Here is a 24,887-nt window from a genome sequence, read left to right on the forward strand (position 1 = left end):
CTGGAGTGATGACGGCAGACTGAAAGAATTTACAGAAATGTAAACTCGTTCCCAAATACTCTATTAAATCAGTCTTTCTGGGCTTTAATATATGGCAACCTAATTTTAAAAAGAAACATTTATATCAAGGCAATTATGCCAAGGATGCAATTCAGGACACATGAATTTTCAAGATGGACAATAGAGATGGCTGATATTTTGTCTATCAGAGTACAGATTATTGTATTTCTACACCAGAAAACACCAGAGATATGTAGGCCAGCAAAGATGATCAATACACTCAAGATGAATAAGGAAATAAATGTGATGCGCGATTGCTGGCAATTGATTCCAAGCAATTTAAGTTCTATTGAGAGACATTGGTTGTGGCCAATTTACAATGCACAAATGAAATAGTGCTTACACTCTGGTCTCATGCAAATGTGTACTTTAATCATGTTCAGTTGCTTTTGATTTCCACAGTTAAAAGCATACATGTATTAATAATCATGCCACAATTTACCAAACCCCAAAATAAGGACAGAATCATCGAAATCGTCCTATTTACTTTGGAATTCGTAATTTACATGCCCAAAAATCAGTTTCAGATAAAAACGGAAAACTAAACATTAAGCAGAAATTCTACAACCCCCACCACAGTAACCACCACCACAAAGCAGGTAGGAATATCATGCAAATTAGGGCAATTTAAAATACCATTGCGGTTGCATGTAGGATAATATTTGCTAGATGAACAGTATTTGCTAACAAAGTGATTCTGTGTAATTCAGTTCAAATATTCACTACATTGCTATCCCTCGGAACCACTGACTTAGGATAACTTGTTAAAAGGCTTCTGATATCTCGTACGCAAATGTATTATTCATTTCTTAAGAGCAACATCAGAATTTCCTTTTCAGAGCAAGCCATTGCAATTACTTACCAAGATGGCAAGTTGCTCCAATCCACTGAGGTGGACATATGCACTCAAATCCATTAACAAGATCGATACACGTACCTCCACGTGCACAGGGATTAGAAATGCATTCATCAAGATCTACAAAAAAGAAAGTAATCTGCAAATATGATTTTACACACAGCACACAACTCTGAGAATGCTACAGAGAAAAGACAACCGCTTTAAACTCACTAACCAAACGGCATGAATTAACAGACCTTGTAAACATGAACGGAAAAGCCTGGTGTTTTTGGTTTATTTCTAAAACTGCTGGCAACACTTCCTACACTGAACTCGTACTGCTATTACAGACTTTGACAAGTGGGATCAAATCAGCAAATATCTTCCTTTTATAAACAGTGATTTTCATTTTGCCAGAGTACTAAGGCATTTACAGATTATAGGTTGCATGTTTTGTATTAATGATGTGACAGTCATTCCCGACAGTTTTGAAGTTTGGGGCAACTGTTTGCCCTGGGCCGTCCAGCCCATTCAAGGGCAAGTTGAGGCGATCTCCCTTTTTCAGTCGCAGGCATGTCAGCCTCGTAAATGCTGGAGCTCTTAAGGTGAAATTATCAGATAATATAGTGGGGCAAAATGACTGAAAACAGTCCAACATAGTCACTTTTAGAAGCACATATCCAAATATATTTGAGAATTTAAGAGACGCCTGGGGTGAATGTTGAGGTACTGAAAATGAAAAGGTTTAAAAAAATCTATTTCGATATAGTAGATTGTATGACTGTCAAACAATGATGTACAGTAGATGTTTTAATGTAGGAGACTGCTTTATGGGTACACTAACTGATACATCGTGCGAGCTAACTTCACTTTGCAACTCTTGTTAGTTCCTCAAAGTTTGATTCTGGGGCTAAAATGCCAGCTGACCTGTTTTTTATCACAAGATTTAAATTTGTTCCATGCTGAAGCAGGTATTAATGATGGCATAGACAGTTATGACTTTTACAAGTGATTGGCAATGACTCCTGGTCAACCAAACATATCCAGATTAGAATAAAATAATCATTATAAAGAAAATGTGATTCTGATATCATATTTCTCTGTTAAGCAACCAAAGAGGGTTTACCAATGGTTTCCAGATATAGAACATGAAAATATGTTGATAAGAACATTCCCCCTTTCCCCACCTTAAGCTTCAACATCAGCCCTATGTGAGTATCTATCTTTACGTATGGCTTTACATTCACTTTGAAGAAGCAGGCAGTGGGGGGACGGGCTGAGCTACATGCAAAATGCAATGTGCACAACATCATGTTTCGGAGTTCAAATAACTAGATGCATTTCAGAGACTTGATTATGGATTTATCTAAATTGAGATGAATGACTAAATGGTAACTTTAATCAATGTAAAGTGAAATTATCTACAGGGATTAAAGACAAACATTATCAAGTCTCTGAAATACAACCTTGATAAGCATGTGAGCTTGAAAGAATAATATAAATAATGAAACATTCAAATTTAAACAATACCATGGCGGTCTGGCAAGAATGTCTTCATTAGTGTTGGCCAGAAGAATGGAGATAGATGTGCTTCCTGCAGGCCATGGCAGTGCAAGCATCATATTGATTAAGACCTCAAGAGCAATTTGGTTCCACGTGCTCCTTCCTAATTTGACCCCAGCATAATGCGAATTTGCAAAAAATGGAATGGTATATAAAATGAAATGTTGATAGGAAAAGTGGTGCATCCCATCGACATAGCCAGAAGAGAATACCAGTCATGCGGAGGTGGTAAAAATGACAAAATTGCTATTCACAACAATGATATTTTCGATAATAAAGAAGGGTGGCTGGCACAGACCTCTGATGCAACGTGTGGGAAAAACAATTGCAGAAAAATATACTTTCAATAGCTTATAACGTTTCCAAGTCTTCAAATGGGCCCATAAAGCTCATGTCAAACACGTCCTACCTTAGAATAAAGCAAGGATCATAAAAACAAGCCAAAACATGTAATTCTAATGCAACACAATTCACTGTGGAAAATATTCCAAGTAGTTTACCACTGTCAGTGTCTTTTATCACATGTTTCTTGCCTACAGCAAGAGGCTTTATGCAGAGAATAATGGGGGGACGAAAATAAGTTACTTACCTGTAAATGCAGTTCTTCAGTATTGGGATCTTTAATAGATTCACAAGCTTTAATTATCCCCCCTCCTCGAAGTGGGAAGTACCACTGTACCATAATAAAGCAGTATATATCATCATAGGCTATAATGTCAATGAAAACATCAGCTTAATAGCCTATCTTTTTTTTTTTTTTTTTAAAGGACCAAACCTAAACTCTAACCAATCAAGCAACAATGCCCCCCAGAACAGTCCCAAAATAAGCTAAATCCCTTAGATTTACAAGCACAAGTGGGAATAAATAATCCAAAGCCATAAGGTGAACCACTCCAGGGAGGAGGGTGGGTTGCATGTGAAACTATGAAAGATACCAATCCTGGAGAGCTGCAGTTACAGGTAAGTAACTTATTTTCTTCTCCAGTATTGGTTCTTTCATAAATTCGCATGCTTGAATCAGAATAGCAAGCAGTTGCTGTATTTGCATAACTTATATTATTAGTGCAAATAGTGGATAGTGGGTAGAAAATATATACATAACATTCATATGCAATTTAATAAATTAAAATTTGTAAGTGGAGTAATAAAACCTGTACAACTGCTGCATCACTGCACTGTGCCAATTCCACGTAATAATGCTGCATGAATTATATGCATACTTTTCCAAATTGCAGCACAACATATCTTATCAAGAGGTACTTCTGCAAAAAAGTAATGTAGGTGGAAACTGCACTAGTTGAGTGCACCCTGGTGTTCCCTGTGAGAAGCTTGCTAGCCTTTGAGTGGCAGAACTGGATTGCAGCTTAAATTCATTGAGCGATAGTTGCCAAGGTGACTAGAGCACAGTTATGAGTGTGTCCATTTAAGTCCAACAGTTGGTCCGTCTCATGAGTTGTTTAGTGTGATGTAAGTAGAATTTTAGATTTCATTTGATAACTACCCTATGAATAGATCTCTCAGCTGGTGATGTTGGATTCGGGAAGAAAGCTCGAAATATTATACTATAGTTGAGACAAAATCTGAAGGAACCTTTGGAATAACTCTTTGGATTGATTCTGAGAAGCACTAAATTACCTGTGAGGAGCAAGAAGGTTCTTAAATTAAGAAAGCCTGTATCTCCTCTACCCTCGTCGGAATGAGCCCTAGTAACAAGGCGACTTTCCATGTGAGAAATATGAGGTGCGCTCTGTTAATGTGTTCGAATGAACTCTTTATGAACTGAAATAGAACTACGTCCAGGCGTTAGTCCAGGGAAGGAGCCCTTACTGGAGGGAAACTGAACAATTCTTTTATGAACTGTTAGATGATTCTGCAAGAGCAGTTGGAGACAAAAAAATATTTCTAGTCTCAAGAACATGTTCGGCCTGAAGAGTTATTCTGTGTATTGTTAGCCGGCTCCAGATTTGCTGACATTCCTTCGACAGTGGCAGTAATCCTGTGCCGCTTTGTTTATTCACGTATTGCATGCTGGTGGTATCGTTTGTGCAAACTAACACTGAATACTCTGCTATCATTGGCCGGAAAGCTTGGAGGCTGAATAGATGGATTTGAGCTCTAGGCGATTGATATGGGTGCTCTTCTGGAGCAGAGACTGCTTTTCTTTCATTTGCAGGTTATGTAGATGACTGCCCCAGCTCTCCAGGGAGTTCCTGTAAGGCACTCAATTTCGGGTGTGCAAGAGGGATCATAATGATCGCTGAGGACATAATGTCCAAAAGCTAACTGAAAAGACAGACTGATTTTTTCTTCCCGTTCCAGAGCCAGTTCCCAGAGCCTTCATTGCTTGCCTTGGGATACTAAATGTTGTGGTCTTGAACAAACCTTGGCTTCTAAGGACCACTGACCCTGCCAGTTGTGGGAATCCTACTGAAGCAATATCTATAGTGCAATATATGCTCTCTGATGAGGACGTCGTAGAGGATGCATTCATAGATGAGGCTGCCATAGATGAGCTCGTCATACACGATGCAAAGGTAGACAAGGCCGTCGTAGACGTGGTTATCGTAGACTAGGTTACTGCAGACGAGGCAGTTTTTGTACAAAACCATTATATATGAGGCTGTCGTAGGCAACCGTCGTAGAAGACCATCATAGATAAGGCTGTTGCAGATGACCATCGTTGACGAGGTCGCCACTGATGCCTATTGTGGATGACTGTCATAGACAACCGTCGTAGATGAGGCTGTCCTAGATGAGGCCATCCGTAGACGAGGCGGTCAAAGGTGAGGCAGTAATAGTCTACATGGCTGTGGTCAGTGATCGCAATTGTGGCTAATGATGATTTTGACAGCAGTTTTGCTGTAGACGCTTTATTGTCAGGTTATGAGGATCTCCCTGATGTAGTGTCACGGTTGAAGAGAGAGTTGAGGGTCTGCCTCAGAGAAGGTTTTTCCAATTTTATCTCTCTGTAAGAAGTGTCTATGAAGACTCATGTGAAGTCGTTTTTATGACTTTTCGGCAAGACTTCTGGGGAGCCTTGGCACAAACTCTCCCTAAGACCCCTCCAGTGAGGTGAAGGAACTCTCACTGTCCACATCATGTGACAAATTTAAGTTTCTGTAGTCCGAATAACAGCCTCATCTCTCAGAACGTGAGCGTTTTTAAGGAAAAGGTTAAACATATTTTGAAGTCCTTTACCTTGCTTCTGCTACTCTGGCATATTAGTGCCAGGGTCAGAGAAATGAAACATGAAATATAATCTTGGACGATCCAAAAAGAAGTAGTAGCTGAAGAAACTGAGCAGAGCTCAGGGAGACTCTCTTCACTCGACGTGCAGTAGAAAACCTGAGGGATTCAGTCTTTGTTGGGAATGTTCTAGAGGGTGCTGTCGCCTGGTTGGATACAGTTAAAGTTTGTTCCTTTTTTTAAAAAGGACATAGATAGGCTATTAAACTGACCTTTTATTTGCCATTATAGCCTAAGATAATGATATATATACAGCTATATTACACTACCGTGGGACTCCCACTTCGACAATAGGGAATGATTCAAGCATGTGAATCCATGAAAAATCCAATACTGGAAAACCCCATGTTCTCCTTACACACAAATGACCACCCGCTCTTGATCTCAATAGGAGAGAAACCCTTGAATCAAGCTCCACCCCATACTGTTTCTCAACAGGCAATCCTTGACTCCCTCACATCTCCAAATGTCCTCTGGTACTTGAGTGAGAAAAATGCCAAATTACTATTAACACACACAGCAATACTTTTTCTGCCAATGCATGCAGAGTTTGGGGACCACTGCACACAGACAGGACAACTGCACTTTACTACTGTTTGCATAGCAACTGGCCTATTTATCAAAAGATGTGTGGTGTACAGAAGCAGAACTGGGGTTACGAGAAAGAAAAGTGAGCATGGGAAAAGATGAGCAGGAGAAGAAAAGAGCCCGGATACATATGGAGAATGAAGAGAGCTGCCTCATCCTTGCTTTATTTCTTTGCAGTAATCGCATGTATTTGTTTGAGAAATCAAACTCTAAATGCAACACTTTTTGATAGAACCGGCTAAAACTCGCTAGGCAACGACATGAATCATAATAATCTTTACTGCACTTACCAACAGCACAAGTTGGCCCACTCCATCCTGGTGGACAGTGACACTCAAAGCCAGAGTTGATTTCGTGGCAGATTCCTCCATTAGCACAGGGGCTGGACACACAGGCGTGTTCCGCTAAGATAAAATATCAACGTAAACTGAATTGTGCAAATATTTCCTAAAGCAGATGTAAAATGCTTAGCATAAGCATTATTATTTAAAATAATAAAACAAAAAGGTTTTTTCCGTTAATCACGCAGTACTACTATTTGTTAAAAGAGCAAAGTGGATAAAACCAAATACCTGCTGAAACCAGAGTTTGCTAAAAATTTGATTGATCTCACAGCACAAGCTACATAACTATCCCTCTGGTCATGTAAAGAACACATCTCTCCACTTATTGGAATAGGGAATAGATTAATATAAGTTTTATTTCTAATTGTTCCATGTTTTCAATTCACAGTCTCAAGCTGAAAACAGAAGAATAAAGAAAAAAATATTTTTTCCTAAGCAAACAGTTCCTCTGAAAAACTTGACCAGCAACTTCATGATTATTGGAGTGATTTTATATTGTGGACATGTTTTGTGTTATTGCAGCAACACTTTAAAGCTGTACCAAATAAAGATACTAACTAAAAAGTAAATATGTAAATGAATCCGTCTGTATTTTAAAAACTAGATGAACTCATGAAAAAGGGCAGACCAAATTATTGATCTACTAAGCAGGTGGTCTTCATCGTTCGGAAGAAAAGGAGAAACATGTTCGAGTTTATAGACCGGTTTTGTTCGGATTCAATTTTTCTTATGCAGTTCTAATAAATTCTAAACATTATTATTCAAATCACAAGGGGAAAAAAAGAGGGCCTCAATGTGTGTATTCATGGAAAACAATGAAGACAAATTTAAGTATTATGACTTCAGAGGGAAATAAGATAGAATATGGTGACATCTATTAAAATATTTCATAGCAGGGCCTATAGCACATTACACACAAAGTGGACTATTTTCGAGGAAACATGGAAGGACTCTCTAGTACCACTAATTGATTATTTGCTAACAATGATAATATGTTCCACGCACTACGCAAAACTTGTGCCAATACTGTAGCCACCACAGTATTACAGAGCTTACAGATCTAGTTTAACGAACAACTTCTCAGCACTTCGGTTAGTATGTCCTTTTAGTTGGTTTAATGCTAGCCGTCAGCAAGCTGAAACTGATGAATCTAAAAACCATAGGAACATAAGGTATGCTTTAGGTTGTATTTTTAGGCCTAAAGTTAGATGAGAATCCTGACGTGGCATAATGATTAATGTATTAATTCTCTCTCTCGGTGTAGCATACCTTTGAAATGGTTAAACATGTGTTCCCTGGCCAGTGTTATCTCCGTTATTTACATTGCTTTAAAATAATTATGCATTTCAGTCAGAACGCGTTTTCCTGCCACACTTATTAACACATTTATTTTCTTTGTAGGGCTGGAAGCAGACAGCTTTAGTTGGCCAACAGATCTCATCTCATCAGTTCTTTAAAAAATGTAAAATAAGAAGAATAGAAATTGTATGAGCTGTGGTCAAGCCTCCGTAAGACATTGGCTTTTTTGTAGTTTTCCTTCTTTGCAACTGGATTTTAATGGGCTGTTCATCAAGGGCACATCACTTCGTGGAAGCTTACATTTTACAAAAGGATATTTCGAATAGATGAGAATATGACGAAGTAGTACCCGAGGTGTCATAGAATGTTTTACCTGCAGTGAAGATGCTCAGTGTGTTAATATCATGAGGCAATGCCCATCTTAGATGAGGGAATTCACTTTTTCAGTTTCTCTTTCAAATGGTGTGGTGGCCGAACGAATTCAAATGGGAAAACGCTTATATAAGACAGCTGTTGCATCATTGTCATCGTGCAACAGCCATCTTATATGAAGTGGCTCCCTATGTTTGCTGTCTTGAATTGTACGGACAACTCCAATTACAGTTTCTTTCTCACGGGGATACCCTGGGAAGACCCTCATGCAGAAGGCTACCTCCTTGACTGTATCCTACATCTATCCCACTCTCTTCATCCTTAATTCGGTCAGAGTAAATGGCTAGCAAAGAAGCAGCTCCTTAGAGGCTGTTCTCAGTGTTGCTTGGACTGTACCCTCACATCTGGGTTATCACACGTTGCTGCTGCATGCCCGAACAGGAGGGGCAGCCCTAAACAGATGTTGGAAGTGCTACTTGAGCTACCCCATCACTTACGGATCATCTCAGGTCACTGCAGCCAAGCAGCTTGTGTGCTCCATGTCCCCCGTTGTCCAACACCACTTCAAACATGATACTGGGAGGTGGAAACAAGCTACCTGACAAACCATCATACTCATGATCATCTGGGACACCAGAAGATCCTGGTTTCACCATCTCTCAGGTGTGTTTCTCACAGTATGTTAAACTGGATTCACCCGGCATTCTCCTTTTGTCTTCTTCACCTCCACCCATCAATACTCCCTCCTTGCACCCTGTGCTGCATTCCCCCATCTTCCTGTGCTTCTTTCACTCGTATCTCTGCCCTGTACTGAAGCTAAAGTGCAAGCCTGACCTAGAGGCTTTGTCAATGCTTTCTTTAACATTTGCTGCAGTTTTCTGCCTTGCGAAAGTGCAGAAAAGATCTCATCTGTTCTTAACAAAAAAATTATGATGCATGCAAATGTTATAAAATGTAGAACACGAACTATGAAATACTGTAAAAATGTAACAAAACAATAATACTTTACATGACCCAAAGTATATTTATGTAGCATATGCACCTTATATACAAGTTATCATAGTTGTCAATCCAGGGCCATTTTATTAGGAACTGCAGGCCACACTTCGTATAAGCATTGATAATTTGCGTAGGTGGTAAAGGAAATATCAGTGCTAAAGTTGTAAGTACTTTGAGGTGGTAGGCGTTTGCACTGATTTTTGGAAGCAGTGGTTAATTTTTGTTTATTAGTTTAAAACCCAGAACTAAACATAGAAAGGCCGAAAAGGGAAACATACGGATTATGACAAAGATAACAAAACGATACAAAGGGAAAAGGTAGGGATGCAAAAGAAAATGCAAGAGTGACAAAAAGAAACAGGAAGCGTAGGTAGAAATAAGAAAAAGACATGGGGTGGTATCAAGACTAGGTAGACATGGTATTCAGCGTCATTATCGACGAGCTTATAGGAAGAACCTAGGGTCAATACACCTATTTTTTAATTTCACTTTTACAAGATAAGCAACGGGAACTATCTAGTGTTGCCTACAGTGTAATCCTTTTCTTAGCTACCCTTTGATCTATTCGTTCAAACCAAAACACAATGGAACATCAGGGGGCGCTTCTTTTGTAAAACTTCAAAACATTTACACAATGCACAAATGAGATCTTGCACAAGGCTTCACACTGTTTTTATGTAACACTGTACTACAAGTGTCATATTACTTCTGCTCCAATGTCTGGAAGTATTTATTAAACATCTAGATTTAAAGGATTATTTAAAGTATAAAAACGATGTGTTTAAGTTAAAATGTGCAGGTCATTGCATTATGTCTAGTGTTACTCTTCTCTGAATGGAACATTTTTCATGACTATTTTTGATTCGTGTTTTAGTGTTAAAATGCATGTTCTCACGCACGTGGACACTACAAGAAACCTTGGGAGAAAATGGACCAAGAGGAAGAAACAAAACATTCTGTATCTTCCCTTGCATCAGTGAGTTTAATTAACTATTTTGCAAGACAATGATGCAGTAGTGTTCCTAAGAACTCACCGCGATGCTGACTCCTAATACTCCTAAATGATGATAGAAATTAGAATATGTTTCTGTATACTTATTTTTTTACATGCTTTCGATCTCTAGTGTTTTAACCGGATAATCAAAGAACTGGAAGGGAATTTGCCACCACAACTATCAGTTTAGAACATTCTTGAAAAAGGAGTTCAAGATGTTTCATTTCGACGCCAAACGCCTATATCTGTTCAAAGAAACACATTTGGAAGAAAACATCATTCAGTCTATTATTCGCAAAAAATGGATCACTACAAAATACACCGCAGAGTATAATACATCGAGGAAGACCCATATATTATTGACTTATTTAAGTTGACTTTCAATTCTATGTACAAAATTCAAATACCTATTTCACAGTTCTTTCCAGAGTAGCCGTCTGGGCAGGCACACCGATATTCCCCAGGTTCAGAATTCATGCAGGTTCCTCCATTCAAACAAGGGTGATGATTACCACAATAGTTTAAGTCTGCACAGAGAACAATATGGTACAGGCATAAGTAAAGACCCTCCACTTTATCAATTGCAAAACATATTTGACGATTGTACCTGCAATTCAAGATTTTAGACTTCAAAAAATATCTGTAGACTTCAAACCATATCTGTCATCAAATATAATGTATAAAGTGTAGTGTGATAAAGTCATCCTGTTAGCATGTTCACCCCAAATGTTCTGACTGATAGTGGTGGTAACTGACCCCAACTGTGCCCTAGGCTCTGCTAAACAGGTGCAGGGCTCTGAATAAAAGGTATATGGTAAAGTGGCACAATTACAATTGGCAATGCAGGTGCCTAAGTCCCTAGTAGATAATAAGGCAAGGAGGATTCAAACTACCTATAAGTCCCTAGTATATAATAAGGCAGAGAAGTTTAAGTTTAGAGCCCCAGTAGATTTCCTACACTGGATTGTGCACTGCGGTGCTGCCTGCAGTCATTTTTAAAGGCAGCCCTGCCATGCTGACTGTCTTTAAAAACTAAAATGTGTGCAAATTCGACTTTGGAATTTAAGGTACTTCCAAAGTGTTAATCTACCTTATTTTTACATATTAGTCACCCCCAGGTTTCCCCTAGATGCCCTAGGGGTGAGGTGCCCTATAACTATAACACAGGGCATTATAGAGGATGTTTTATGTCTTGGTGAAGGAAAAACTGCACCTTTCATTTTTCCTCATTGTAGATACTTCGCTCCACAGCCTAAAATGGAAATATATTTCATAAGCATAAGTATGGCTAGGAGGGAGCTAAATGTGTCATGAATGATGAATTCAAAAGAATGGTAATGATTAATCCAACAACTTGTTGTTGAACTTATCATAACTAGTACAGAAAAGTTATAAGACTTTCTTTTCTGTAAGTCAGATTCCAGCCCTCTGGTGGCCTCTCCTGATTGGTCGACCCTAACAGGATGAGTGCAGGCTGCTTTGATGAGGTGATAAGTTGCCTACACTGAGCAGAGGTTATGGTTGGGGAGGTTGGCAGATGCTGAGGCCAGGCCAGGAAGGGGGCTGGGTAAGTCAAACTGATCTTCAAAGAAGCAGGACAATAAGGAATGCCAGTGTGGCCACTCTCTCAACCTGTACCCCAGAGACAGATAGCAGACCCAGGAAGGGAATTTGCAGATGTCCAGAGGGAGACTGTTAGTGGAAATGAGCCACACCAGAAGGGTGGTTTAGCCAGGTCTTGCTCCTCTGGAGGAAAAACGTCCATCTTGGAATATTAAAGTACAGAGCTTTATGGGACAAGAAAATGACACACTTTAGAGGAAGCTGTCATTCTTTTGGGTGGCACCCTGCAGCTCATTGGACCAGAGTGACGCCTGCTTGTTTCCCAAGATAACTGAATAAAAGTGGCTGCTTTGCATTGCAGCTCAGATCTGCTGCCTGAAACCACAAAAAGAAGGACTGCGCTGCTGAAACCGTGGTCTGCAACCCAAAGGATTTCACACTGAAGTACTGCTCCTGTAGAACACTGGAACAATAGCCCGAAGAACTTTGCCTTTATTCAAAAAGGACTCAACTTGCACAAAAAGTCCTCAGACTGGATTGCGTCCAGTGGACGCTTAAGGACTTGGCTAAGTGCACTGTAGGAACTGAAGTCCCAAACTTCCAAGGACCATCTCAGGGCTCCTAGACTCTTGGGTTTGTGTTTTGGACACTTTGAGACCCAAAGGAGAACTTCTGGAAGGAGATCCAGAAGTTTGGAGTAACTCCATAAGTGGACCGGCTTGTCGTCACAAGTGAAGCAGACTATCTTCAATCGTGACCTGGCCAGGATTTTAGGTTCGTCCTGATGGAAGCTCCAGAACTTAAAACTTCCAGAATTTGACCGTGCCCTGCGGAAAACAAGTTAGACGACGCTGCATTGAAACTGACTTGCTGAGGAGGACCACAAAACGTCAAGAGAGAAAAGCTCCAGAAAAGTTTCTAAGTGTGAAGGTAAAACTTTGACCAAGGCCTCCCACTCAGTCCATCTCTGCAGGGCTCCATTGTGGTCAATCTCAAACTTTGAATTGGTCCCTGTTAAGTGGGACCAGTTTGCGCTATCATTTCTAAGCACTAGAAAGCACATTTTTTCATTTAAACTTTGAAAATTCACAACTCCGGTTCCCTGTATTGGATTTTTGGTGTCATTATAAAGATACAAATATTTTAAAAAATTATTAATTGGTGTGGGGTTTTTATTGTTGTTGTTTCTTACTGATGTACTATATTAGTGTAGTTAAATGTGTTACATACCCGGCTCCTAAGATAAGTTTGCCTGTTCGCTGCCACGCTACCAGGGGCTGATGTTTTGAGACCTTGACTGAACCGAACATTGTCTGCGGGAATTATTACTTGTGGTAGGTGGGTAGTTACCTCTACTAATAACCAGCCTCCAACATGTAGGAACTAAACTGGTTGTGGCTTCCAAAAGAAAACATGGTTATTCTGTTTAATAAAAATAAATATGCTCCGCAATACCTTTGTCACAGAGTATACCGCCCCAATTGGTTTCACAATTGCATTGCCACGGATTATGACAACTGCCGTGCACACAGCCGGGGTATGGGACGCATTCAGTACAGTACTGGCCTTGCCACCCATAGTGACACCTACAGAAAACAAAAAGGACAGAGAGTAGTGAGCATTAGGTGCCAATTATGAACATTCAATATTCATCACTATGTTAGCGGATTCAAGACCATCCTATATAAACACATCTATAAGAAGGAAAACTTCAATGCATAAGGCCACAATAAAATCAATGTTGCCTAACATTTAGCAGTACATATTGAGTGGTGCCCGGTAACTGTTATCAACGGGTATCTGGATTAACTAGAAGGGAAAAAGGGAAAAAACCCACACCTTATAAACTATCACTTTCAAGGAAAATCTAAGGATAACGGTTTATAAAGTAACTACTGCAAAGGGTATGTTTCATAATAGACTTCAAAAGACAACAAGGTGATGGATGGAAAGCTTACTCACTCATTGTGCCACTGGAACAAAGCTACACCTAGTTTAAGAGCCCTAACTAGGGCAAAACCTGACTTGGTTGCCTGTATTTCTGTACGGAGAGGACCTCCCCTAGCAGTTTGGGCTGGACTGCTCCCATGAGGAGCAGGGTCAAGGCTGATCTGGAAATGGCTGGGTCCAAACTGAAGTGGCATGGTGGGCAAAAAAAAAAAAACAATGGATTAGGATGCATCCCCGAGTGATTGCCAGTGGCTGAGATTAATTCAAGCATTCCATCCGTCACCTTGTTGTTTTTGCATTTGCTGCCGTAAGTGAGCCAGATATACCCAGATGTGTGTCCCGTTCTCACTGTGGCACTGAAACCAAGCTTATACCTGCTGAAGAGCCCTAACTAGGGCAAAATCGGTCCTAGGGTGTTTGTGTGTTGTGGTTCAAGGAGGACCTGGCCATCAGTTTGGGCTGGTCTGGTCCCATGAGGACCTGGGTCAAGACTGATTTGCATATGGCTAGATCCAAACAGAGGTGGCATGGTAGGCAAAAAAAACAAAAAATAAAACAATAACAATGGATTGGGATGCGGTTCAAGCGATTGTCAGAGGCTGAGATTAATTCAAGCATTCCATCCACCACCTTGTTGTTTTTCGTAAGACTTCATCAAATTGATTCGCCCTGCATCATGAAACACACAAATTGTAGTTTTGTGGAAACTCTATTTATTATCAAGCAATAAGTAAGAAGACCACATCAATAATACTCAATCCCGTAAAGCATGTTCCAGTGCAGTTTATCATTATCTGTAATCTATTCATATCATCAGCTACAAGACAGGAGGAGTGCACTAAAACATACACATAAAATATAATAGACAGTACAATATCAAAAATATCCTAAACGAAATAAATTCTATCTGCAAAACCTTTGCGGATGGAAAATTTATGGTCAGGCCCTACTATATATTGCATGAAAAACATTATCTATGCTTATGTGCTTTCTATCTGGAGGGAATTACCCTAGATATCAGCATGCCTAACAACTGCAGCAGTAATTAAGACTATGGGGGTCATTCTGACTTTGGCGGGCGGCGGAGGCCGCCCGCCAAAGTCCCGCCGTCAGAATTCCGCTGCGCGGTCAAAAGACCGCCGCAGTAATTCTGAGTTTCCCGCTGGGCGGGCGGACGACCGCCAGAAGGCCGGCCGCCCACCCGCCCAGCAGGAAACCCCCTTCCACGAGGATGCCGGCTCCGAATGGAGCCGGCGGAGTGGAAAGGGTGCGACGGGTGCAGTTGCACCCGTCGCGATTTTCAGTGTCTGCTATGCAGACACTGAAAATCTTGGTGGGGCCCTGTTAGGGGGCCCCTGCAGTGCCCATGCCATTGGCCCCCAGGGGCCCCACGACACCCGTTACCGCCAGCCAGGTTCTGGCGGTCAAAACCAGGCTGGCGGTAAGGGGGTCGGAATCCCCATGAAACCGCCGGTTTCCCTTTTCTGACCGCGGCTTTACCGCCGCGGTCAGAATTGGTCTGGATGTACCGCCAGCCTGTTGGCGGTGCATCCGCGGTCCCCGGCCCTGGCGGTCCATGACCGCCAGGGTCGGAATGACCTCCTATGTATTAAACAACTTTAGAAAGAAACTTTTTAAATGTGTAGGTGTAATCAAGTCAAATATCAGTCATTGCCCATGGGACAACTACTGTTTGACAAAAGATCAAAAGGACAACTGAAGCTTGACTCTGATTTCATACTTGTCAAAAATTGCTAACGAAAATCTTTTAAACCTGTGCCATTAAAAAAAAAAAAAAGTTTGCTAGTGGATAGAAAACAACCTAGAGTGTACCGATATTACGTTTAACTTTTCAAACAACATTTTGACACAGGCACACCGCAGCTGTCCATGAACAACAGCAACAGAACATTTGTTTACAACCTTAGGCTAGAGATATGAAAGCAGCAATGCCAAATCCGACAGAGATTCCAAATGATAATCTTCAAAGAAATTAATTATCTGAGGTTTACAATTATAACAGACCTAGATTATGAACCCATATAACTCCACATTGCACACTTTACAAAAGGGTGAAGACAATTATAAACTTCAAGACGAAAACACTCTCCTTCAACGGAGCAGCATTGGCATATTGGAAACAGTGCCTCTGGGCCTTCTTTAGCCTGCTGTAGCATCCTGCATCAAGAGGGAATATATATTTTTAATGTTAGGGCTATAATCTTGACCCACTGAATGGATCAGATACACTTAATATGGTTAGGTGCAACAAAATCATCCTCTTGACTAGTGCAATACGGAGCAGGTTGCACTTGAAGATAAAATTAGGGAAGATGTTCACTTCTGATATTGCAATACAGTCAAAACTGTTAAGGTTGTTGAGCAAGGGGAATACAAACTGTCATGTAGAATCCTCAGTTTGGCAGAGGTAGAGACTGCAGACGTATCCTCCCTGCAGAACAGATCAATATTTGACCTGCCTTAAGTGTCATCATCAGCAGTACTTCCAATCAGTAATATTAATCAAACTGACTGGGGGGTGTGAATTGGGAGCCTGAAGGTGTTGCTTGCGTCTATTACACACTTTATCAACAAGTCATATGGAAAAGTAGGCATGAGCCACCCCACTAGTACGAACGCCCTCCCTAGTCACTGTAAATTGCAATAGCTAATTCCACATTTCCAAAGGACCTCGAATTTCCAAACTAACTTGTCCTTGGAGATTCCAAGTGGTGGCTCATGCACTTTGCCAGGGTGATTGGATCTCAGAGCATTACTTTGTATCCTTCAATACAAAGAATTACACAGGACTGAAAGTGTAATGGCGTATAAGAAAAATAAAAGAGATTGTGATATAGATGCTTACATTTGCTCATGTGGTAAACTGCAGAGTGGTGCATCTTTTTTTCCCCCACCCTGGAAAATATTTTACCCATGCCTTCGTCAGGAGTTAATTTGTAAGCTTTTCCCGTGTCAGAGGAGACAGGAGAGGAGTTCCTGAACATTAAATATGTATGTTTTTGGATGTGCACAGACACACAGGGTACTCGAACCCTGGAACTACTGCTCCCCATCTACTTCCGGCACCTGTATGTAGATTTCCTGAAATGCACAAATTAGAACCCAAACTCTGACGTATTAGCTGCTGTTATCCCAGTTCTGATAAAATAAAAATACTGCCATCATTTGTCATCTCTCTCCACAGCACGAAATGCGACATTGATTTTTGTTAACAGGACAAGTAGATTTATGAAGCATCCCGTCCTTTAGGCAAGTAAACATTTTATAAAAGCCTGGGCTTCTGAAAAGCAAATCAAATCAATAAGACAATTGAAAGTGTTAGCAGTGCTCAAACCAGAAAGAATGTGCCATACCAGGGACATGTTTTTTTACGGTCTGGCTGCTGTACTATTTGTCAGAGACAATTCTTTAAAAACTTCTGTCACTATTGCTAACAATATCCAGACCATAACTGAATACCACAGGAAAACAAATATACTCACAAATGCAGCAAAAATGGGGCCCAGATGCTATGATTAATTCAAGCATTCAGTCAATCACGTTTTGTGTTTTTCAAATAACACCAAGTGTGACATCAACTCCCAAACGCTGGTCCACTCTCGCTTATCGTCAGCGATGCGTCTTTCATGGCCAAAATGGCAACCTCATAATCAATGCATAAACATATTAATGTTCAACTATTACCGGGTGTAGAGTCCACCATTTTGGAATAAAGTACAGTCAAACACCAAGGAACAGGGGACAGGCATTATCTTTGTTCCTATATTCTGGTTGACATGGCAAGCACTGTTAAACGGCTTTTTCAGACAGATGATCTGTTTGCTGCTAAGATTTGTGCAGCTGACTGCACCATGAAGTCTGTGCTGAAGAGAGCATGATACAAGGTAAAAGCAGAATGCCTTTTGCATCATGCCTCTATCGCGCAAGAGCTACAGAAGCACTACTTTTCTTAAATGAAGTACATGTCTAAGAAGCATATTTTGTTGTGTGTACTTCGCTCTGAAAATATATGTATTATTTCCGAATATGTTGGGGTAGTACGACAGTGTAGTGTGAGTTATCTCGCACAGCGTCATATTGGTAATCTTGTTCTGAAAAACCTCCATTGTACATGTAAGGCATTGAGAAATTCTAAGAACCACAGTGTGAAAAGGCTCATGGCATAAAGGAACACCAACAAAAGAGATACTTCTTAGTTGAGTGTACAGTTTACTTACATAAGACCAAGCAGCAAAATCATCCATAATTTGTTAATCTTGGACAAGCCAAAAATCTCTTCAAATCCTCATACAAGCAAACACAAGTGTACTGCACAAACAATGGATGGCTATTGATTTTCATCAAGACGAAATTTCTGAAACCTTAATGATTTAACAATCACCTGCTTAAGAAGTCACACTTTTTCAAATAATCACTGCTAAAGCACAAGAAGTAGCAGCGAATATTTGAGAAACCGTGAAGGATAAACTCAAACACAGCGTTGAAGCAGAATCACAGAGAACAGAGACTAAATCACTAACCTGCCTTTTACCAAAAAGCTGATCAGAGGCAATAAAACTATCTGACTAACCACCTCCTTTTAAAAACGCTCCCTGTGGGACATGCCGTATTTTCCATCTAAGTTAACACACACTCTAAATCAGGCTTCTCCAACAAGTACAGCACGAGCTACTGGTAGCGCTCCACCTACCTGCAAGTAGCTCTCCTGTGTGCAGCACAGTGTATTAAATTAGTAGCTTTTGTTTGGTTGAATTAATATATGTATACCAAAATTGAAAAGCGTGTATATGAGACAAAAATGAGTTTTTACAGAACTCATAAGAGGATGTTTGGAAAAAAAATTGAATTTGCAAAATATATTTAAAACAGATATTCGAGATAGGATTTTCGAGGCACTGAGAGGCTCACTGCTCATACTATTAGCTTAGTGCCAAGTGCATTTTAGCTGTGGTTGTTATGCAATACCCACCAAGAGGCATTTCAAAGTTACAAAGCCTTTTTGACATTAAAACCGGTAAGCCGACCCCTACCCCCCACCACACAAGTTATTACTGCTGGTAATCTTGCACGGGGTCATCAAAATGTAAATGCGACTGGTGGAATCCATGCCTAAAAGGGGTAGTAAGACAAACCTCAGTAGCACTGAATGGAGTCTTTGGAATATGGCACAAATGTGGTCCTTATGCCTAAAACTAAGTAAATTATTACCTTTGTTAGATTTTACCAGCACTTCCAGTGACACTCGTGTAAAAACTGAATCAGTTGCAAATTTCTAGGAGGAACAGAAATTATGTGTAAATTCCAAGTTATTGACAGCCAAACGCATTCTCGCCAGATAAGTGCAACTGTTATTTTCTCTTTTTAAATTCTTTGTTGTAAAGGATATTTCCCGGTGCTGTAACTCTTTCCCCCACACTCCACAATTTTAGGAATTGTTTTCACCATATTCCCACCGATCACAGGGACTGGCTTAATCTCCAGGAAGAGTATGAAGGTGCCTGCTATACGTTTGTGAGTACTCAAAACCCTGCAGGTCTGTGGACGCTCACCAACATTTGCTGGGATCCTAGGCCAGTGATGCCCATAAATCTCCCGAAGAATTAGATTTTCTCTAATGCGTAACATCATGCCATACTGGTGATGGAATGGAACTTCCTTTTGCATACTAAACATGTTTTATTAAGAAAAGTGCAATTTATCTCACTACATAACGTGCACATTAACAATTTAATATTTACTCACACTTAGCTATTATAAGTCAACACTCGAGTTAACATGTTACAAAATGAGTTAGCCTAATTTTGCCCTTGAATGTCAACTTTACAAGTGAGGCTAAGAGGGCTGCTTTCATGTGTACATGGTTGTTTTTCACAAGATGTTTTTTAATTCCCACTATAGCTGCTGTATTTTTCCAAAAGCATTCTGTTAGCTAGTAAATAGGCATTTGTTATGGATTAGACAAACTATAATGAGGCTCTCACTGGAAAGAGAGGAAGATGCTAAGATGTGTGATTCGTGTGAAGAGCTGTTGAAACCAAAAGATTCTGTCCAATGGAACAACTTAAGGATGTAGAAATGTTTGCACCATTGTCATAATTTGAGAAATAGGAGAATTTGCCTGTTCCCAGAGCTTGGTAGTAAAGGGCCGGTTCATATGAGTGGAAGCCACCTGAAATGCTGCAACAAATGTGTTGTTTAATTATATAAGCATGTGCTCCTTAGGCTAGAGAGGACTAGGGCTCAGACCCCGATTCCATCGCTGCCCTACTTTCTGTCTCTTGCACACTATGTGCATCAGGGAGATACTGAATGACTCAATGAGAAAATCAGTCTCACCTCTGCAAATGTCAATGACTGGAATGTAAAAGGCTGCATGTCTTAGCATTCTTATGCTCTCATCAGAAACTATTTGGTTTTCTGAACCGGACACAATCATTTTAGCTTAAACTGAATGTTTTTCTTAACTTAACTTACCTTAAATTAGAATAGGGATTTCCTTTATGGAACACGCTTGTATATTCTGTACCTAGGTTACATATTATCTTATTTTGAAATAAATACGTCTTGATTATCTAAATCTGTAATACAGATTTCTGAGAATTGAATACTTAATGACTAATGAGCTGATTCGTATTAAAAATTTTAATAAATTATTTCTTAACTCACTTTAATTATCCTTGTAGATTACTCTGAAGTCCCAATTGGTCTTCACTGTCTAATGAAATTAATATAAATGATAGCTCCTTACCCACTCTCCTCGGCGACTAACAAAGGTCCATATGAGCAATGGTGGGTGTGTGTGGTGATTATACCCGACATTTGAGATACAAGAATTCTCATTCCAGCACTGGTGAATCATTAACTGCGTGCAAATTCATTTAGGAGTGTAAATTCACAGAAAGTGAATATAAAATAATGTGTTTGCCCTTACAAATAGCTGTATTTGCACACACAAGTTCAACTTAGGCCCTCAATTACCTTTATGAATCAGGCTCAAAATGCTTGAATAAAATACACCACAACTGCCACTGCCTGAGCTCCAAAATCTGGCAGTTGAAAGAGAATCAACTTAGATCGTTCTTTAAATCAGAGCTATTAGGTGTAGTACAGCTACATCACTTCAACTTTAGATTTCTGCAATGCAGTATATCTAAGTCGTAGTTGTAGCTTATGACAATATTTTACATGAGGTCATTAAAAAAATAAATGGATGCTATGAGATGTTTATTTATGCTTCTGCAGTCTTCATGCAATTAGTTGCGTCCTGATTCAGCTGTCATTTGCTGTCAAGGGTACTGCAAAATTAAATATGTTCCCTTTTGCAATACAGTTTGGTTCATGCTAACGTTTTGTTTATGGACCTCTTCAAAATCTGTCTTTCATGAACCCTACAGAAAGTTCTCTGGATGTTAAACGATCAACAGCTGAAAATCCTAGGTGGGTTATTAAGGGGACAAAGTCAATTTTGCCCCATACCAGAACAAAATTAAATTGACTACTGCCATGTTCCACAGGCTTAGTAAATTAAAAGCATGAAATATATATCCTGCTGACCAGTAACAATGAGGCCCATCAGAAAGTCATTGCTAAAAAGGCTCCACAAGGGACTAGTGTACCTAGCTAAAAATCTTTCTTATCTTTAGTAGGATCCTGGAGTGATTTGTCCAGTGGATTCAGCTTCTGGCTATTCAGATACAAGGGGGAGTTAGACATTAATTCCCTCGGGTTTTTAGTGTAGTGTGAACGACTGTCACAAGGGTTTGGAAAGATTAAATACAAACACTTCACTTGGCTTAAAAGGAAACTGCAAGCTGTCAAGGAGTGTTTAAGATAAAAGCAGTGGCACCACAGTGAATCAGCCTCATCGAAGATCCTGCTTATCGGGCAAAAAAACGAAAAGTGTCTGTCTTATACTCTAAGAAGCCTGTGCACCCCAATTAAATATCCCACAGAGCTAGAAAAGGCTTAGGAACTCATCAAAGTTCAGTGATAAGTAGGCTTAGAAGCAGAAAACACTTTCGAACAAACATTCCAGTACACCACCCTGAAGGAGGCAGAGATCATTCAATATCCTCTCTCTGGTCTGATTACAGAAAGGCTCTGAAATGAGACTTTATAGAGTGGTATGCACCACTCTAAAAGGCAGTATTAAACATTAATGAAACTCTTTATCACAGGAAGGAGGTAAGGCACAAGATTCACTGGCGGTGTTTTGAGATGTGCCCATTCCAACCCATGCAAGTAAGAGGAAGGGGCAGGTAGGAGTTGGTCTTGAGAAATGAAGACAGCTCCACTTGCTATATATCTGACCCTATCATATGGAGACCAACTCAGTTGATATCCACACAGGTGCACACTCGGATAAGTTAATCGTTTGTCTGGAAAATGAAATTTCATATAACAATGACTCATTTACACTGATTTGAAAAACAAACTTGGCACTGATAGTGTGGGCCCATGTCACGCCAAGCGCTCTGAACTAAGGAGAGGAGGATGTGCAAAAGCAATGCAGTTTGGTAACACAATTGTAAAGAGGAGCATAAAAGATAAAAAAGAATAACATTTTTCTTGCTGAACTGCGCTTCCCCCTATTCCATCGTTCAGGTGCCTCCAGTGACGCTGCAATCTTTTGTTTAAGTTTAACAATCAGAAGCAGAAGGGACATGCTGCAGCAGATGACGTCACGTGAAAGGAAGGAGTGTAAGGGGCAGAAAAACTAGTGATGCACATATAGGTATTACACAAAAAGGAGGAATAGAACAAACGTTATGATTTAAGGTGGTAAAGTATTAGGGGACATGCACACCACAATACAGAGAAAACAAGTAATACAAATAAGACAACATGCCCAACAAGATTTCCAGAAAAGATTCAACTGTATTAAAAATGGACTTTGCCATGCCACTACCACAGACTGTGCCGCGCCATTCGTGTCACTACATCTGAATTCATGCAGGTTTCCCTTTCCTGCCAACTCCCATGTCATTGTACTCTCCTACAAGTTAAGGATACTAGTTACTAGTGTGCAGCCATTAAGTCTTTCAGGGTAATTAAAAAAAAAAATTAAACACCACATGCACAATTTAGCTAGAACGTTTGCGCTGAATCTACTTAAAGTCAAGACCGCGTACGTAGGCTACATAAAACTTCAGCTGACTGTAGACCAGAATATTGTTTCCAATATTTATAGGCTGTACTTTGGGTCCCTCCTATGCACATTAGTGACTTTGCTGTCTAGCTCAGTTATCTCTTCTTGATTCGATGACTTTCCTCTTTAGTCATATTTTTGTCCCACCCAAGCATTTGGTCTCATAGTCTTTTGACTGACTGACCTGTATCCATTCACCTACCGATGCTGAAGCTTGCATTCAGGGAACTACTTATTTCTTTTACCTTAAGCCCTTCAAGACAGTGCATGTTTGCTGCCACCCCCTACTTTCGATATATATTGCTGCCATCTCGCACAAAGAAATAACGCCTGCATTCCAAATGTCAGTACGCCGTGGGTTTATTGCAAAGGCTGACATGTTTCGACCACACCAGTCTTTGTCAAAGCAATGAAATATATCGTGCCCCACTCCCTTTTAAAACAAAACTTAGCCATCAATAGAAATAGAAAACATAAAATGAACAAATCTATTACATAATGTCGGAATCAGGCCTCGGAAAAGACGAATTATAAACACCAGCATGGTAAAAAAAATATTAGACACAAAATGCAACATATAAGTACAATACTCAACCTCTGAAATGTTTCAAAGTGCCCAAAGGCAAAAATCAGCATGGACTACCTTCCATTATTACTATCTGCAAGACTCAGATCAAATTTGTGCATATTGCCAAGTGACGAATAATATTACATTAGACTAAACCCCACATTATGATTTTGGTGGGCGGAAAAGACCGCCCGCCAAACTCCTGTGGTCAGGTTACCGCCAGTACTGTCCCCTTCCTGCGGCCCCTATCAAGAGTTTCCTGCTGGGTCAGCAGACGGAAACAGTGTTTCTGCTGCTGGCCAAGCAGGAAAAGGCCCACAACATTGACACCAGCTTGCAACTGAACAAGGGCAGAGCGATTACTAGACTCAGGTCCTGGGAATACCTCAATAGTGTGATCAAGGTGGCTTGCTAAAACGTTTCCCAAGTGAAAAGGGAGAGTCTAATGACACCCAGAACAAGAAACAAGGATTGGAATGGGATCAGTCTCATTACCATGTAAAACAATGAATCAGATTCAGTAAGACGTGCCATGAACAAACACTGGCATTTGATAAAAATGTATCTCATGATTGAGGCTCTAGTGAGACCCTTTCCATGCATCACGTACAGAAGAGCAGGTCCCTAAGAGATAGTTTGGTTAACAGTTGTCCTACTAAATCGCAGGGTAGCTCTGGTTCATGGCTCAAGGAACAGCAGGGGTTCTGTATGTGCTGGAGGTGCAAGGCTTGTACCCAGAGCCACAATAAGATAATGTTCACTTTACCTACAGGGAGGAATGTGAAAATCAAGAAGATCATAACATGCAATAGCGATCATGTTGTCTATGTCCTGGTTTGTCCTTGTGGGTTGCAATATGTGGGGAGTATCATTTTCCCAGTTAAAAAGAGAATTTTAGAGCACTTGCATGCTATACGTAATAACGACCCTAATAACGCCACTGCACGTTTCTGGCATCTAGTTCATAATCAGACTACTGAAATCATTTCATTTTTTAGAATTGTCAGGGTCTTGATGAGTGCAAGAGGAGGGGATAAAGAACTGTCTGGGGAAATTGGAGTCGGATTATATCATCATGCTCAACAGTAAACATCCGGGGGGCGTCAACCAGGATGAGGAACTGCAGGTCCACACTGGTTACAGAATTGAGAATATAGAACCTGTGGATGAGTGTTATGAACTTTTTCAATCCCATAGGTGCTAGGGTGTGTGCTATGCTTTTTCAGTACATGTGAATGAGCAATTTTCTGTAGCAGCTCTTTATGTTATTTGGTGTTGGCCATTTATTGAGAGATGGTTGTGTTGCGAATAATGTCTTGTCATCTTTGAAAGTA

The 24,887-nt window shown here is 40.2% G+C and overlaps 1 protein-coding gene across 2 annotated transcripts in view; it reads right to left on the reverse strand.

The window, feature by feature from the left end:
* The window catches only part of JAG2 (jagged canonical Notch ligand 2), a 265,230-nt gene that overhangs the window by 81,489 nt on the left and 158,854 nt on the right, over window positions 1-24,887 (reverse strand). For both annotated transcript variants that reach the window (XM_069207327.1, XM_069207328.1), the window contains exons 6-9: window positions 13,322-13,452; window positions 10,711-10,830; window positions 6,586-6,699; window positions 923-1,036 (exon numbers count right to left, since the gene is read on the reverse strand). In XM_069207327.1, the coding sequence (XP_069063428.1) occupies window positions 923-1,036; window positions 6,586-6,699; window positions 10,711-10,830; window positions 13,322-13,452 (479 nt within the window). The remainder of the gene's footprint in view (window positions 1-922; window positions 1,037-6,585; window positions 6,700-10,710; window positions 10,831-13,321; window positions 13,453-24,887) is intronic.

The sequence above is a fragment of the Pleurodeles waltl genome, chromosome 9, assembly GCF_031143425.1.
Source record: "Pleurodeles waltl isolate 20211129_DDA chromosome 9, aPleWal1.hap1.20221129, whole genome shotgun sequence".
Taxonomy (NCBI): domain Eukaryota; kingdom Metazoa; phylum Chordata; class Amphibia; order Caudata; family Salamandridae; genus Pleurodeles; species Pleurodeles waltl.